An 18610-nucleotide genomic window follows, 5' to 3' on the forward strand; every position below is an offset into this window, starting at 1 on the left:
TTTTCAGCCCCGAAGAATTGCACTTGATTTCATTTCATGAATTACCAATTCATTAACTGGTACCGGTTTATGTAACCGATATGCAGAAGTAGCAAATAGTTTTAATAGTAGCGGAAGAACGTACAAAAAGCATTTCACATATCTTTTTTATGGTTGAAGTGTTTTTTTCATAAAGCTTATTGTGAATTTTAGATTTAAAATATTAGCGCGTGGTATTGAACAATTCTATTGAAAATTCAATTTTTGTATGCATATATATTTCGCGCCTATTCAAGGTGTAATCACAACTTCTCAGTTGGTTTTGAGTACCATATTATCATCGTTGTGCTGCATCACTCTGTTCTAAAGTCGTCAGCATAGTGTCAGCGTTGGAACGTACCTAGTTAAAATGCAAAGTTACAACGACGCTAATTGTTCCGTTCACAAAAAGAGGCTTTTGGAGCTCATTTGCAATCAGCCCGCTAACAGGCACCTTCCTGCACTTTACTCTAGCCGTTCTGCCCACTCTACCTTATTTGCCCACTGCACCTCCTAATCCTTACCTGATTCACTTCCTTACGTGGAACCTTAGAGGTAGGGTAGAATGAAGCGATGAGGTTGTGTTATAAATTTAATTGCTTTGAGACTTGTGAATTTTTCGATGAAAATGGTCGCCACGTTCGACTTCATTATTCACAATACTGTAGTAATTAATTTTAACACCCTTTTCAATACAGAAGACTTAATAATCGTGATTTACTATGACATTCTCAACATCAGGGCAGATACATGTGATGATGAACACTTTAACGCAGTACAAAAAGATTGTTAAATAGGAGGAAGCGCAACACTGCATAATAACCAAGCAATAAATCACGTTAACTATTTTGGCCATTAAAGCTTAAAAACATATCTAACTATGGTAATTTATATTAATCATAAAACAAATATGAGCTATGATGAAAAATTGTGATTCCAACACACTTTTCAGCTAGTAACATTTTTATACTGTAATGGATTCCCGCACAATTCCTTTGAATGTGTCAGCTGGTAGAATATTTCTACTGCAATGGATTCGGGCACAATTTCATTGAACATTTCTGCTAGTAATTTTTTTCTACTGCAATGTATTAAACATTGAGTTGGCTTTCACAAAATCAAAGGACGCAGTTTGTAGAATTTTTTGAAAGAAAATAAAAGCATTTTGAACTAAAGTGTAGAAAATTGTTTGGATCGTAGCGGCAACTTACTAATTCGAGATTTGATTCGGACTCAATTAATACCTCGTGCTTTGAGCATAAAGTATTTTAATTTATTTGGAGTTGGATATCAGTTAGTTGCCTTTCGATTATTTAAAATTAACAACATAAACATAAATACCTACACAATACGTAGAAAGTGGGAAACAATAAAACGGTGAAAGATAGGATCTAGTTAAATCGGGACACCTTTTGAAATGAAAAATGCATCCACAGTTAGGAAATTAAAAAAAAAAAAATTTATGAAAATGTTTCCATTATTACTTTAGCAATAAGTTTAGTAACAAAATTATTTTATTGTAAATCTGTGTTTCTATTTGTTTAATTTCTTTTATGTTAAGAAAATTTTTGAAATCTATCACAAATTGCCAGATCTAACTGTGAATTGCCAATGATTTTTAAAGTTTATAATTGTGTTTATTCGAAAGGTATTTCTGATGGTCTCTGTAATTATTTATAAAAAATTAAATATAATTGTTTTAAAACTAAAATTAACAATTTATCTTATTTTAGATAGACAATTATCCTTAGGTAACTATTTTATAAATACTTTCAGCTTCATAAATCATATAATCTTTTTATCCCGTGTTTTTTCATGGGTCTGTGCTTGTACAGAGTGCAGAAATGGGGTTTATTATATTTCATTTGGTACAAATCCTAAAGATGACATCAGAAAGATGATGTCCCCCAGCAGCGATATATTGATGAAGGCGATTTTTTAAGTTTTCGGCATTTTGCCTGATCTCCTGTCGAATTCGATCTTTGAATTTTTCCTAGGTGTAAGGCTGATGTTTAAAAACATTTTACTTCAAGTAGAAGAAATCGAAAATTGCAGCCGGAAGGCCCACTGGGTGGTGATGAAAGAACGGCCATTTTAAAGGAACACGCAGACGGCGAAGTCCCGGTGTTGTCCGGATCAAACCATGGAAGTGACTGAAAACGGCACGACCCTCTCGACACAATGAGACCCCCCTCTTAGGTTCTTTCCCCTTTCACACGGATGAAGCGGCCTGCACTGTCTGATTTGCTGCACCATGTTGCATCTCATTATTCATAAATCAACCCAAAATTAACCCAACTTGGACTAAGCCTGTATCGAGGTTAACAGTTTTATATTTGAATGAAGCAAACATAGAGTAATCACAAACATAAAGTAATACTACACACCAACACAAAATATTTCAAAAAGAAAGAAAAAATATGTATTTATGAAGTTACTAGATGGGATTATTCAAATAATACATTTTTACGTTATGTAAATGAAATGTTAGGAAATCCTTTGAATTAAATTGCTCACCATTTAAAAACGTTATAATATTATTGGTGTTCACGATGACTTATTTGACCGCAAATCAATAATATTGCTTTTTCAATTCATCAAATTAGTCAAATGCCTTCCGTTCTAATATATCTAATACACAATGTACGCCACAGGACATGTCATAGAAAGTAAAAATATCATTGAGGTTTACCAAACTACAGATAAATGATTCGGTTCTAACTAGATTTAAATCATTTACCTGGCGTTCATTTTACATAATTGATCAATGATGACATAATATTTGAAATTGGCATTTTGTGTCGAGTAAAAACGGGTAGAATTTACATGTTCCTGTTCATATCGATTTTATTTTGTACAATAACAGTGGGATAAGAAAATATATCCTCAAGTCATCAATATAATGTTGGAAAAGTAATTTAACTGGTTGAAATAGCTGTGATATAAAAAAAACCGTAAATTTTTATCGAAACCTTTTTAAGGTTATAGTCGATTTGAATAAAACACAATGCGCACCCCTTTCAACACTGTAATGGGAAACCTAAATAATCGAAGAGGAATAAAAAATAAAAGGTCTGGAACTGTGACCGATGATAATAAAATTTGGTAGGTTTAGCTGTATATTGTGTACCGCCACTTACTGAGGTATTTTCTAAATGTGATGGCTGAGAGAATTGGGAGGCAAAGGATATTAGAACGAAGAAGGACGGAAAGTAGCTGGCTATTCAGATTTGGTCGCTAAGCATGGCTCTTCTGGGTGATTTTGGGAATCTCTACCATACTGGGAATATTCCATTCTTTTGTAGTTGTTCTGTCTCCAATGTTTCTTGTAAATAATTACATTTCCTTCACAACAAAACACTGTATCATTATTTATACTTAAAACTCACTTGATCAGTGTGTGGGATTGCCTGGGGCGAACGTCCTTTTTGTTATGCTCTCAAAATATCGCTGATGCAGAAATTCTAATTGTTTGCCCATCTCGAATCTGAACAAGGAGAGGCAAATAATTATAAGTAATAATTAGTCATCCGAAATACTTATACAAATTGAAAAAATCTCCCGAGTAAAAATAAATGCCGCCAACGGGAATTGAACCCGTGCCTTCTGATATCCGGTCAGGTGCTCTGTATCCACTGAGCTATGTCGGCTTATTTCCAACCCGCCAAATGATTCAATATGTACTAGTACCTCAATCAACAATTATTTCTTACTATATTTTTTCACCTGTAAGCAATTAACTTTATTTTTGTAGGAAATGCTTTGTTAGTGCTACATTTCTCACTAGATGTCGTCGAGACATATGGTATCTTCATTTATTGGTGAAATATTTTTGACTTGTAAAATATTATTATTTTTTTAATGATAAACTAACGTTTATAAGACAAGGTTTTATGCATAGCATGAGAGGCAAACCTATATACTACCGTCACATTTTGGATAAGTCTATAACCTCTAGGATCAATCTTCACTAAAGCCATCTTTGTGTTATACCTATAACTAAAACAATAATGTTTTCATTGTATAATACAATATTTGAGTATATTTTGAGTAAGCTAGAATTTTTCGCACTTGGAACCTTTTATTAACCGTACAATAAAAGTGTTAAAACTCCATCCAATCGTTTTTGTCTCTTCCCATTTAAATCCCGTTCAAAGCATCGCAGATGTGATTCCCAGTTAACTTCGTTCTCATATAATCAGGGCGGGTGGTTCGTCTCCCGCCCTCGCCCAATGCGGCAATTAATTCAATTCGCCGCCCTTGTGTCGAACCTTGTGATAGACCTGTATTGGACCATGTGTCGGGTTTGTGATGAACCCTACATAATATATTATGTCGAATCTTGTGGCTAGCTTCCCTCGCCGCCGTCAGATGGCAGTGGTGTCTGGAAATAGACGGAGATCGGGGCTGGCTAAATGGGTTTCGCGTCCATTCGTGAGTGTTACGCCCAGTAGAAAAGACATTAAAGAATTTCTTTTTCTGCAACGACTACTTCTTGGTGTAATTATTTTGTTTTCATTATATTCACAATGAAGGATTCTTTTGACGTGTATTATTTTTTTTTTGGTTTTAATTTATTTTTGTTTTTATTTTTTTTAACCATATTAAATAAAGCCTATCACCAAAATGTTTTCCTTTTGAACCCTCACGATTTAACCAAGATATTTGTTTTTTCCATTTTTTGAAGTGAAACTTCTTTACGCGCGTCATGCATTTTCGAGGACCGGAGTAAAACCGACTCATGACCGTCACGAAAAACCGTGATCATTTGGTGGTGGGGGTACGGGACCCCTCCCGCTTCACCGCTCACCGTTCACTGTCGCTCTCTCACCGTAGTCGCTTACTGAGGTGAGGGAGCCACTGACGAACGTTCTCTCTCTCTCTCTTCTCTCTTTTCCTCTCTCTCTAGCCAACGACGCCACGCCAAGCATCAGCTGCTTGCTTCGTGTACTGCGCGGTGAGTGTAATACGAGTGAAATACGTAATTGATTGTGGTTTATTCGATTTGGAACAGAGTTTTAGTGTCAAAAATGAGTAGTGACGAGATAGAAGTGAGACGGCCGGCGTGGTCTAGTGGTATACGCTTTTGACTACAGATCCGAAGGTCGCGGGTTCGAACCCGGCGTGCGCAAATAAATTTTATTTGATTAATTTGTGTTATTTCACAATTAATTAATTAAAAATAATATATAGTATATTTGCGGCACGTTCCAGAGTGGAAGATACTCTCAGTATCGCCCTGGTGTAAGACCACCATTCAGAATTGAAACGTTGCTTGAAATGGCTTTAGCCGTGTTTGGTGACCAGATCTGAATAGCCAGGTACTTCCCCACCTTCCTCTTCCCCATCTCCCCTCCCCAATACCCTCAGCCTCACAACATACCCCAATTGGGGATGCCATAGTCTCACTGGCTCCAGACGGGAGCAGTTGGGACTCTTGTGCGGTAATACTGTAAAAAAAAAAAAAAAAAAAACATTCGTGGCACAAGAGGAAATATCCCCTGAAAATCACTAAAGAAGAAGAGAGTCTGATTCACACAGTGATGACATTAACGCAAGGTAAACATAACCAAGAAGAGTGGATAAATATCTCACAAAATAGTATTGTTGTTAGAATAGCATGATAGGATTGTTTAACATATTGGCGAGATTATACTAACAGTGAAATATGATGTAGGGATGTCGTGCCTACAACCGAAGCGTGTGTAAACAAGCGTCGACTGGGGATACTAAAAGTTTCACTTCCGTCGTGCGTAGGCTTGCCACACACTGTATTTTTTTTCGATGGCGTGGTATTCTATATTATTTTAATTACCCACCATCGAACAAGAGAAAAACATTCGATTTTAAAATACATTTTTTTTACTACAAACTGTTTTTTTTTTCATTTTTTATGCGAGTACTGAATAAGACTATCTACTGGTCCCGACCATATGGAGCCAGTGAGACTATGGCATCCCCATTTGGGGCATACTGCGAGGCTAAAGGTAGGGAAAAGGGGAAAGAGATGAGGAGGAGAAAGGTGGGAAAGCACCTCGCTATTCAGATCTGGTCACGAAACACGTTTCAATTCTGAATGGTGGTCTTACAACAGGATGATACGGAGAGAACCTTCTACTCTGGGACGTACCGCAAATAAACTATATATTATTTTGAATGGATAAATTGTAAAATAGTATAAATTAAACTCATAAAATTTATTTGCGCACACCGGGATTTGAACTCACCACCGTAATCTATCAAAGTATTTCATCAAATAATCATGCAGTCATTTGTTAAAGAATCTAATGCAAGGCAATTTTTTTTAATATCCCCGAAAATCCCCGGCTAATAAAAAGTTTTTGTATTATTTTTTTTTTAAATGTAACCTGTGTAAGTAAAAAATTGTTAAAAATTTTCCATGAAAATTTTACCCCGTTTTTCTTTGGCATTCTAACATAAATTTGTACTTGTTTGTTCTTCATCAAATATTCAAAAACGCGAAACTATTTAAAATCGATCAATCTAAACTTTTTAACGGTTCCTCCCCTGAGCCAGTGCGGTTGTTTTGCACGAAAAATCCCACCAAGAAAGTGCGAGGAGCATGCAATAGGTAGGCAGAATATAGTATTATGTTGAGATAGTAGGTAGGTAGTATGCTCGAGCCCTGTCACTTTGATTTGCGATCGAACTCCGACCCGATACGCTAGACAGATTGAATTCCCGTCAGTTGATAGAATAGCAAACAACAATAATGTAATGTGATGGATTTAGGGGATTTTTAGACAGATGGTGGATCTATGACATGATTGGTGTAGCTGCAGTTTAAAAATAAACTCAAGCGATGTGATTAAATTATTATATTACTTAATAAATCTGTATTTGAAACGCGTATTTCTTTTATTTAAATGTTCGACACAGCCTTACCCTTGACGGTTTCCGCAGTCGAAAGATAAGGCTCTCGAGTAGTAGGCGGTAGGTCGCGGGTTCATATCCTAGCGTGCGCAAGTAAACTTAATTTGATTAATTTGCGGCATGTTCCATAGAGAAAGAGACTCTCAGTTTCGCCCTGGTGTAAGACCACCATTCAGAATTGAAACGTTTCTTGAAATGGTTTTAGTCTCACTGGCTTCAGACGGTTGGAAGCAATCGGCTTGCGCTGTTTCACACAGAGAAATGTTCGATATATATCGCAATTTTTCAAGCTAAATAAGATTTGTAATGTAAATGTCTTCTTTTGAAAGGAAAATATTTTTTCTCAATGCTTACAGCTTCACAAATCCTATAATTCACTATAATATCCCACGATTTTTCATGGGTCATCGTTAGTTATGTTGTATTTCGAACACCTTACTTTTGGAATATTATTTTCAGATAATATAAAGATGAGGTAACGTGTACAACGCTACCCATCTGGGCGATAACGTTTGTCCTAGTGTGCTACGTACCCCCCACGTTCATATTATGTCAAAAGGGTAAAACCTCATCTGGATGGACATGTTTTGTAAAATATAATCTCCTCTGAGGTTGAATGGTTGAAGCTGAAGGGGCAACGTGGATTGGAAAATAAACGCCCGGGTAACGTAAAACAACAAATCCACTGAGACAAATTGCTTCCTGACAGTGATGAATTGAAAACAAGCGGAAAAGCTGAGGGAAGCACGTCCACTGTTTAGGCGGCGCTTTTTATACTCTCGTTTTATGTTCTCCTGGTTCCACGATGAAAGTACTAGGAACGAGCAAAACTTTTGTCGTTTCTTTTTTGTACGTTATATTTATTCTTATTATAAATCTTGTAGACTTAGGTACTACATTAGCGGAACGTTTTTTTATACGAATACCTACCGCACAAGAATCCAGATTACCTGGAGTCACAAGCATCCCGATTATCCGAATTCACAAGAATCCTGATTGTCCGGAATCACAAAAATTCCGATTATCCGAAGACACAAGAATTTCGACTAACAAGCATCTCGATTACCCGGAATCACAAGAATCCAATTACTCGGAATCATGAGAATCACGATTACTCGGAGTCACAAGAATTCACACTTCGGGTTTGTTGTGATTCTGAAGATTGTAGGGAAGAAACAGATATATATTTATAGAGAAAGGAAGTTTGGAAAGCATCTGGTTTCTCAGATCTGATTACTACGTAAGACTGAAGCCATTTCAAGCAACGCGGTGTTTCGTCGGGGTGATACTGAGTGTATCTATGTACTACGTTCCGTGGCGTGTCTATAGAAAAGGATACATCCCATAAAGATATTACTCCCTAAGAGTAATGAATATTTACTGTCAAGATTTTTTTTAAAATTTTAACGCCAAAGAATAAAATCTGTTTGAATGTCTTCTGCTTACAATGACGTTTGTAGGAGATTTTCAAAAATTATCGGATTATTAGTAGCCCGGGAATGTGTGTCTTTCTTTTTTAAAAAAAAATTATCGAAGTAAATATTTTGTAAAATTATCGAAGTAAATATTTTGTAAAATTATCGAAGTAAATATTTTGTAGACATTTAATTTGCACTCCTTTTTCTAACCCCAAATTTCTACATCGTCACAGATATATGGAGACTTTTTATTTCATAAATCAGCCCGTTACGTACAAATCATTACAAAGGGGTCTATTTGGTATTAAAATCAATCAAAACATGATAAGTATAATCTGATTCTAGTTCAAATGCCATTAATAATAAAACCGGTGAAGTTTTCTGTTGGCAGCGTGTGTATTGGTATTGGTTTATGGCGTCCTGTAAACAGAGAATTGAATTGTGAAAATTGACGTGAAATGGAAACTTTCCTGCGATCCAATTACTGCGATCGAATCGGAAAACCAGTGGCCGCTGGCTGCTAACTGCGGACTAACTGCGGACTGCGGACGGCCGATTGGATACCCCTGGATAGTTGGTTGCTAGAAGGCCATTTGTCGAACTGATTGATTGTTTAGTTCAGTCTTTGGATTGAGTGAGATTTAAAAAATATATATTTATTTATATATTCCCAGAGTGGAAAATACTCGAACGTTTCTTTTTGACCAGGTACTTCCTCGCCTTACTCCGCCAATCTACTTCTCCTCCCTATTACTTTCATCCCAACAACATACCCCAATTGGGGATGACATAGTCTCATTAGCTCTAGACGGTTGGGAGCAGTTGGGGAACAACCATCATTGTTCTGTTGACCTCAAAACTATAAATTGACTCACTCCGGTATTTATAAAGTAAACTGTATACAATGACCGCTCTTCATGTTACGTAGGGAAAACAAGTCGTTGATTCGACATTAGAATAAAATAACACTTCAGGTGTTTTAATATAAATATTTATTTCGATCCCATTTGCAATTTGCAAATATTGCTGTTCACTGATATTGCAAATAATCATAGTTTCGAAAAAAATACAGGATCCACTGTTCACAGAACTACTAATTATTTATACAAAGAAATAACTTAAAACCGCGTGATTTTTTAAACTATTTTTAGTTCTACAGTTCTGGTTTAAGTAACAACAAGAAACTATGTTTGAATCTTGTATTTTCGTTACTGGTTCTCATTAATCAAAAAATTGGTTCAATATTTCCATGAGAAAGGTTTATTTACTATTCTAAGTGAAGCTAGTGCGGACACAAGTCGATAATTGTACTCATAGTATCGACCACCAATACGTTATTATTATTTTTAAAGATCTTCTGTATCTGCTCCCAGCATCTGAAGCTACCGGCAATATTCCATCGACGAGGCACGCTCGCATTGAGCCACTCTGTGTGAAGTCCATCTAGTGTTTGTCTGTTTGTTTGTTGCGAGTAGCTTTGTTTGCGGTCAGCACTGAAGCACTGAAGCACTGAAGCGGTGACAAACAAACAGTTAACGGTTACAACACTATAACAATGCCGTAACAACACTATGGACCACTATTTCTGTTGTGCTATTTAACTGTAGAGGATGAACACAAAGATTAAAGGTCGTATAGTCATCTTCTAAATATGAATGCAAATATTTTAAGCATACCAGTAGTAATAATTACTATATTGCGCTTTCATATGCAATATCAAACTTTAATGCACCCATTGGGATATATTTACTTTTATTGATAAATTCGCGTATTTTAACAAATATATTTTAATCAATGGAACATCCCAACACAGATGGCAAGTGAAATGTTTCCGTTTTGTGGGTATTGTTTGTAAGAAATTAAAATATTCCAAAGGTTAGCTATCTTCCGGTCATTTGTTTTCTATAAGGTTATATAATAATAAGGTTCTTGAATCTATAAAAAGCTTATACATACATCTTGTGGTTTTAATCAAGGCCTTCCGTAAGGACTAAATTTAAATAATATCCAACGTATCTTCTGCTATTTTGATATATTTTAACTCATTCATTTACCAATCAATATTTCAAATGTTTTAGTATTATAAAATTGTGCTAAAAATATTCTAAATTCGCTTAAGTTGAACTTGGGACGAGAATCGGTAACTGTAGGTACGCCAGATGTTTTCAATGTTATTCTTGGAAACTCTGAAAGCCCTAACAAGTGCCCAAGGTGATTTATTATCTCGTCCGCCGCCTTTTATTTCGGAACAATGCACCACTAACATAATCACCAGAAACAAGTGTACAAGGAGATGGAATGTCACAGCGGTGCTGCCAAGGTTTGTTATCTATGTGAGGATACTGTGACAGCGCTTAATTAGCAGCAGACACATACCTGGACGGATGACGAACCTCGTGCTGGCACTGTTGGTGGCGCGGTGCACTCTTTCGCTGCAGTAGCTGGTCTAGTTTCCTCACCACCTGGGATTCTTGCTGCAGAGTCTCCATCCTCTACCTTCGTCGAATGTCACAGCGGTGCTGCCAAGGTCTGGAATCCATGAGAGGACATTGTGTCAGCGCTCTATTAGCAGCAGACACATACCTGGAAGGATGACGAACCTCGTGCTGGCACTGTTGGTGGACGCGGTGGACTCTCTCGCTGCAGCAGCTGGTCCAGTTTCCACACCACATAGGATTCTTGCAGCAGATTCTCTATCTCCGTGTCACCTGTTTCTGTACTTCATTTTATTTAACTTAATTTCAATTTCAATTTGTAATATTTATATATTTTTTTTGTAATATCTGCATTAACTGTACAGCGCCCCTGAGGTGATATTTCGCAAAAGCGGCGCTATAAAAATCATCCAATAAATAAATAAATAAATAAACATTTCTGTCAATACTGTATAAAACTCTTTTTTACTGAAATGTTAATGCTTCGTTCTGATCTCATTTTTTTATACTTCATATTTCATTATATTTTTTATTTTGTTTCAACATACTTTAAATATTAAAACATTGCAAAATAAGACTGTTTGCAGACGACGCACTAATTTATATTGCAGAAGATAATTATGAGAAAGCAATCAAAAAGATAAATAGGGACTTAGAAACATTGTCAAAATGGCTCAAACTAAATAAATTAAAACTAAATGTAAATAAGACAAAATACATGCATATAGGCAGAACAAATACGCATGAGGAACCAAAGGTTTCTATAAATGGAGAAATCATAAAAAAAGTGGAAGAAATTAAATATCTAGGTGTTATTATTGACTCAAAATTGAACTTCTCAAAAAATGCAGACTATACAATTAAAAAAATTGCAAAAAAAATATCATTTTGTTGGTAGAATCAGAAACAAAGTAAATAAAGAAACATGCCAGATAATATACAATACAATTATATCACCACACTTTAATTACTGTTCAAGTATTCTTTTTCTTTGCAATAAAGAGAAAATGAAAAAAATGCAAATACTGCAAAATAAAGCAATGCGAATAATACTTAAGCGCAACATATACACACGGATAAGAGACATGTTAAAGGAGCTGAATATTTTGACGGTGAAGCAAACTGTGTATTCGAATGTACTTATTTTTATACATAAAATTAACATAGGGATGATGTCTAAGGAACTGAAAAGAAAAATAAATTACAATAAAGAGATACACGGACACGGGACGAGAAATTCTAAGCAAATTAGATTGCCAACAAGAAAAAAAACAATCACCCAAAAATCTCTGATGTACCAGGCCGTTCAACTCTATAACAAAATTCCGAAGGAAATAGCTGAGATAGAAAATATTAATAAGTTCATAAATGAATTAAGAAAATACGTCTATCTCAATTATTAATGTTTCTTTTTTTGTGACTTTATTGAAATATTCAAAGAAAGATTATGTTTGCCAAACAATGTACATGTTTATATGTTTATAAAACTACTAGCACACACGAAGATGTGAGCTAACTTAAGATTAATAAATAAATAAATAAATACTTATTGCATTTATCTTTTTCCAATGATTACTTATCTTCTTCTTATCTAATTATTACACTCACTTTTTCTATTTATAAATGGTAATAATTTATTTGAGCATTGAATCCGCAAATGTAAGGTACAATTGTATTACAACAACAACATGAACAGATAGTTGCAACAAAGTGTGGCAAGCACAGCGTCAATCTCAAACATACTTCAATCCAAGTTACATCAGATCTCTGATTCACCATATTTTACTTTTTAAAAATAAGTTAAAACATTTTATTCGTGATTTTTCAGGTTTTACAAATCATGGTGCATTAATAATAAAATTAATCGCGAAAACTGAATGTTAATCTTGCACTCGTAACAAATCCTCCGTAGTTATTCTGCTATATAATATGCCTTCTACAATTCCCGAGTCAGTGATCGCCACTCGGAATGCTATTTGCAGCAATGACAGCGTGTCACTGTGACAGTAGTGGCGCAGTGACAACAACACTCTTGTTACAGATACAGAACAATTGCCCGGGGCATTATGCACTATGCACTATGAGCAGATAGAGTTAAGCTTATAAGCAAGCATATGCTGCAACATTGTTATAACGAAGATAAAGAGTATTGATTTCAAAGTTTTCAAGTCTTAAGTGAAAACATTATTGTGCAGATAAATATTTGAAAACTTCTCCTATCATTATAATAAGACAAAAAATAAGTGTCGATGATGAAAAGACAAAAATTCTAAATTGTTTTTGAAATGATATCGCTGGCTCCATTTAATTTTATACAGCGTCTTGTTGGCTCTACTTTGATTCACCATACATAATCGCTCGATATCCTCCGGGTTCCCATATCCCGTATCCCATAGATTTCAGCTTTTAATATGACACATTTTTTGGCGCACCAAGCATAGCAAGCATGGCAAGACGAAACGACGCTCTTGTACGGAACAATGCTTTCTTATCGTATGCATTTTGCCAAAGCTAGTAAATGTCTTAAACTTTTGTTATGCTTTCCATTTCGTTACGTTTCCAGCAATACCAGACTACTAGAAGTTGGGATTTTCTTTTCACTGTAGAAATTCTGCGATTAACTAGGATAGTATGTACTTCTCATTGTCCAGAATAGTACTGGAGGTTATCATATGTTTTTTTCATTAAACATTTGGAATTTATCACAATAAATGCAAAAGATTGTTGCTGCGGCAATTCGTGTGTCCCTGAGATGATTTTCTCATGAAAACGGCGCTATAAAAATGATCCAAAAATTATTCATATAGTCAGTCTAGTGACTCGTCGGCTTTTTCCGCTCGGCCGCCTAAACTTTATGGGGGAGGAAACCCTCGACCACGTTTTCTTTAACTGTAAAAACCATTCATCTTTCAAGAACATATACCGCCGGCTTATTAAAATCACACACCAGTCCCCCCTTAACATTTCATACCTTTTATCTCTTAACAATTCTCGTGTTAATACAGCTTTATGTAAGTTTATTAACCTGAATGAATTCAACATTTAATTTGTTTTAGTGATCTAAATGAATCCAATATTTAATTTGTTTTATTATTCTCCCAATAGATTAACCGAATTTTTTATCCACTTTAACTGTTACCGGCACAAAGCACTCTTTTCAGGGTGAAATGCCTAAAACCAAAAAAAAAAAACTTTATGGGGTGTATTTTTAATTGCTTATATATTTATTTGTGTTTATTTTAATACAAATTTTTTTTTTTTTTAATTATTGTTTTATTTTAAAAAGTGACGGTTAGGTACAATGATGACTTTCATGCAGTAGGAATTAATGTTTTAATAATTATTCAAGATTCCAATTTGGTAACCTAACTCCACTGTCAGGAAGTCCTTTCATTGACATTCCTAATCATTTCCTCCCCCAATAAACCCATGTTCTTCTTCCCTATCTGCGATATCCTTCACCAAAACTTTCTCTCGCTTCCTTTTCAAATCTCTTTGAAGTTTGTACATCAATGAATATAACTTGGCATTTCTCTTCTTCTCTGCTAATTTCCTACTTTTGTATGTGTGATATTGTGTAAGTGAATAATTCTTATTTATACAGCTTCGGGAAATCAACAGTTCTGTTTTATCATTTTTTACAATTACATTTAAAGTAAAACTAAATACAAATGTCTTCCTTTTGATTTTACCATTTTACCTCTTACTGAAAATGATATTTTAAAGATCAATTGAAATAATTATACATAAATACAGAATTATGTAAAACAATAATAAAACATAATTTAATAATAATATTCCGGAATAAACTAGTTATTATTATTATTATTGACTGCCGTAATATAGTACCATACTATGAATACGAACCAAATTCATTTTTAGAAAACGAATTTTATAAAATATATTATGATAAAACTATACTAACAGACCGAACGATTAGTCATAATAGACCCGATATAGTTTTACATGACAAAATTAAAAAAATAACTTATATCATTGATGTCGCTATTCCAAATTCCTGTAACATTCAAAAATCTGTTAATGAAAAAATTAGAAAATACACAGATTTAGGAAACGAAATAAAAAGAATTTGGCATTCTCAGACTATAAAAATGTTACCATTCGTTATTTCGGCTACTGGCATTATACCTAGCTCTCTCATTAAAAATTTAGGCGTATTAGATCTATCAAAAAATTTATTTATAAAGATGCAAAAGTCGGTCATTTTGAATACATGTAGGATAACGAAAGATTTTTTAAATATTTATGTTGAGGGATCAGTAGGATTTATAGGCCCTGTTAGAAGTACTACCGAGCCGAACCCTCTGATATGAAAATATCTGGAGTCGGTGAATTTTTTTTTCCCATTTGATCTCTGGTGAGTTGACTTGTTGTTGTTCTTGTATTGTTTTGTATTTATTTTACTTATATAATGCACTTGCATAGTGTTGATTGACTAGCTGATCATTTGTGGAAAAGTGAGTGGAAGGGTTTAGTTTTTCCTATGGGGAAGATTTAACCCGGACAGCAAAATCGGAAGCATAAAAAAAAAAAAATAAAAAAATAAAAAAATAAAATAAAATAAAATAAATAAAAATAAGCATATAAAAAAGTTAAACTCCAAACAGAATTAGTTTATCAATACCTAATACTGTTATTTAAACTATATTTTTATATGTTATTATTATGAGATTTAGACGCTACCATTTATGTAAATTTAAAGTTCCTACGAAATTCCTGTCCCGCCTCAGAATAGAAATCTTCTAGTGAGGCGGGTTACTTTCATGTTTGTAATTTTGATCATGTTATTGCAATAAACGCCCGGGTTGCCGGCAATTAAAAAAAAATTAAACAACAGAAAAATACTCAAGCTGTGTCAAAATACGTTATTTTGGGGAGTTTTTTTTAAATATAATATATTCAGCTCGCAATTGATTTCCACTTTTGATTTCATGTTATTGTAATATTTCACAGACTATTCAGGCCAAAAATTTATTTACACTTTGTTTTGCATTGAACCACTTTGAATATTATAGGAGAGCATGCGAACCGCACAGTTCTTTAAATTGAATCTTAACTTTGAATATTGACCGAAAAATCAGGTTGCTTTCGCCACGTACAATGTATATATCAAATCTTATTATTTAAAATACTAAATAATTGTCTGGAATCACCAAAACTTACCAATTTAATAAATGTTCATATTCCGTCTAGATCAACCCGACAATCTGATTTATTTTATCTACCCTTGTGTAGAACAAACATTCGAAAAAATTCCCCAATTCCTCGTATATGTGCACAATATAATACAAAATTTTACAGCATTGACATTTTTGGTAATAACCTAAAGAAATATCGATATTAAGTAATGCGTACGATCGATTATTAATATGAGAGTATGGAATGTATCGGCAGCATCTCCTATCCTCTTCCTATTTTCCTCTTCCTCTCCCCTTCCTTTAACACAAAATTAATTTTAATAAACTAAAACTTCATTTCTAATGCACTTTAACATTAGAAACTTCTGTAGCTTGACTTCAGTTAACTTGTATATTTATATCTATCATTGTATATTATATAAAAGCTGTTTGTTTCTTACAAAATAAATAAATAAATATATGATATGGTAGATGATTCTTTGAACACGCACAGCTAACTCAGCGTGGACTTTTATATATTGGGCCAAAAATAGGTAGATTCTTGATTCGACTCGCGTCATTTGGAAGTAATATACTGATGTCGATTTGACGTCTTTCTGGAACGTCAGCGACTCCTTTTTGATCTAAAATTGTGTTCCTTCTTCGTTTTTTCACAGTGCGTACCCAAACTACAACAACAATAACTTCGTGATCAATTCTGTTATGGAGAGGTACACTGGCTGGTAAATGAGCTTATAGATGTCGCTGATATCTTCAGTTAAAAGTATGAAACATCCAAAGCCAAATTAGTTCAACACTATTTAGTTTATGTAAATAACGATTAATCATATTATATACACATGTTTAAGTATTCACAACTTTTCAAAAAAATTTATTACTCGCATATTAATTTCAAGGGTCTTTAAAGTTGGTGTGATGTGATGATATTATATTTGATGATTTTTGATCTGATTTGAATCTTTTTATTTGCACACTGTTGTTTTCAATTCAATTTATAATATTTGTGTAAAAACCCAATAGGGCATAAATAAGTAAATCAATAGACAGAGAAAAATTATTATAATAAGTACTTGAGACGTCTTGCGATACATACCCCTTATCTTTAGTCTCAGTAATGTCACCCAAGTTCCAATCGTCTCTGCTCCAATCCCGCCACTGTCGACCCTTTGACAGTATTGTTGTATCGTAACTCCTAGTTTCCTTTGAAGGGCGACTTTTACTATCAATTTACTGGGCGGACAGGCCTTTGATTAACCAACAGCCTTAATTAGGCGCTCGCCTTGACTTCTCCGCACGCAACTTGCGGCAAATAGAGGCAAATAGCGGCAACTAGCGGTAACTTGATGGCAATCGGCGCTCGGCATAATCTTCCGGAAGCCTTTGGGGGTCTTGTGTGATATTTTTGAAGACAACAGGGTCTTAATGCATGATTAATTTTATATCCTGTGACAATTATTATAATTGGTATCTTAACAAATTTGCGTCTTTGGCCTTTTAATTGGGCGGTTTCTACTGCTTTGTTATGGTTAATCTATGGTTGTTAGTAAGCGAATACAAATGATAGCGTGTTTGGAAGACTTAACAGCAAATTCTTTACACCGAAAATACATGGAACACACAAATTGACATGTTTAAATAAACATGGACTTTGGACAATAGATGCATTTTGAGTAACGTTACAGTTTGAGGTATTGAAGGAAAAATAGGATTTAGGGGATGGGACAAGTAGCACGTAAACTTGTAAAAGTTTGATTAACTGATGATTTTTTATCATTGTTCATCGTCTTGCTCCGCGGCGGGAGGGATGGATTCATATCTCCGTCACTCCCGGACACAAAGATTTTAGCTCACCCTCCATACCCTTTTCCTTAACAGAACTACCTTTCCTTCCATTCGTTAACATTTCCAGCATCGCCAAAAATGAAATAGGGGCTTAATATATTCTGTAAAATATTGACCAGGATTATAATGAGTGTATTTTTGGTGTTATCCAGGTGCTGTGGGGGGTGACGGTGACGATGGAGATGATAAGGAGAAGGAGGAGGAAGCCGAACGCGAACGGCAGGAAGCCATCAAGGAAGCCGAGGACAGAAGGAAGGAGAAACACCGCAAGATGGAAGAAGAGCGAGAGAAGATGCGCCAGGAGATCAGAGACAAGGTAGGATCATTATAACAACCGCTTACGCTAAGGAGCTATGAACTCCTAGAATTTTGGTCAATCTAAAAATAATAATTACCAACCAATAATAATACCGCACAGAACTAAAAATGAAACAAACTATAAAATAATAAGTTACAGTCAAACGACCAAATTTTCATAGTTTTTATCACGTGTCATTTAGTGCGATAAATTTCTCATCAAATTTAGGTATATTTTCATGGTTTAAATGTGATATGTATTTTTTTTTAAGATGTCATAAAAACAAATACCCTATGTAGATAAAATTCCTTTTTGGATTTTTGTATTTGAAATATTCTTTGATAGTATTAAATTGGTATATTTTAATTTTAAACGTGGGAAAGGTGTCAAAATAACAAACACAAAACAAACAGCGAAAAATTGTAGAGAATACGAATACAAAAAAGACACATTCCTTTTTTTATTTTGGGAATCTGCAAGAAAACTGTCACCGCACTAGTTATCTCGTTTATGAAATATTTTTTTTTTTTAATAATTCCCAGATAA

General features: G+C 34.5%; 1 protein-coding gene across 3 annotated transcripts in view; it reads left to right on the plus strand.

The window, feature by feature from the left end:
- The window catches only part of cpx (synaptic transmission protein complexin), a 333160-nt gene that overhangs the window by 204679 nt on the left and 109871 nt on the right, over nucleotides 1-18610 (plus strand). For all 3 annotated transcript variants that reach the window (XM_089646822.1, XM_089646823.1, XM_089646824.1), the window contains one exon: nucleotides 17919-18082. In XM_089646822.1, coding sequence (XP_089502948.1) covers nucleotides 17919-18082 — 164 coding nt within the window. The remainder of the gene's footprint in view (nucleotides 1-17918; nucleotides 18083-18610) is intronic.

The sequence above is a fragment of the Hesperophylax consimilis genome, chromosome 25 (assembly GCF_061612785.1).
Source record: "Hesperophylax consimilis isolate HC1 chromosome 25, BYU_Hcon_1.0, whole genome shotgun sequence".
Classification (NCBI taxonomy): domain Eukaryota; kingdom Metazoa; phylum Arthropoda; class Insecta; order Trichoptera; family Limnephilidae; genus Hesperophylax; species Hesperophylax consimilis.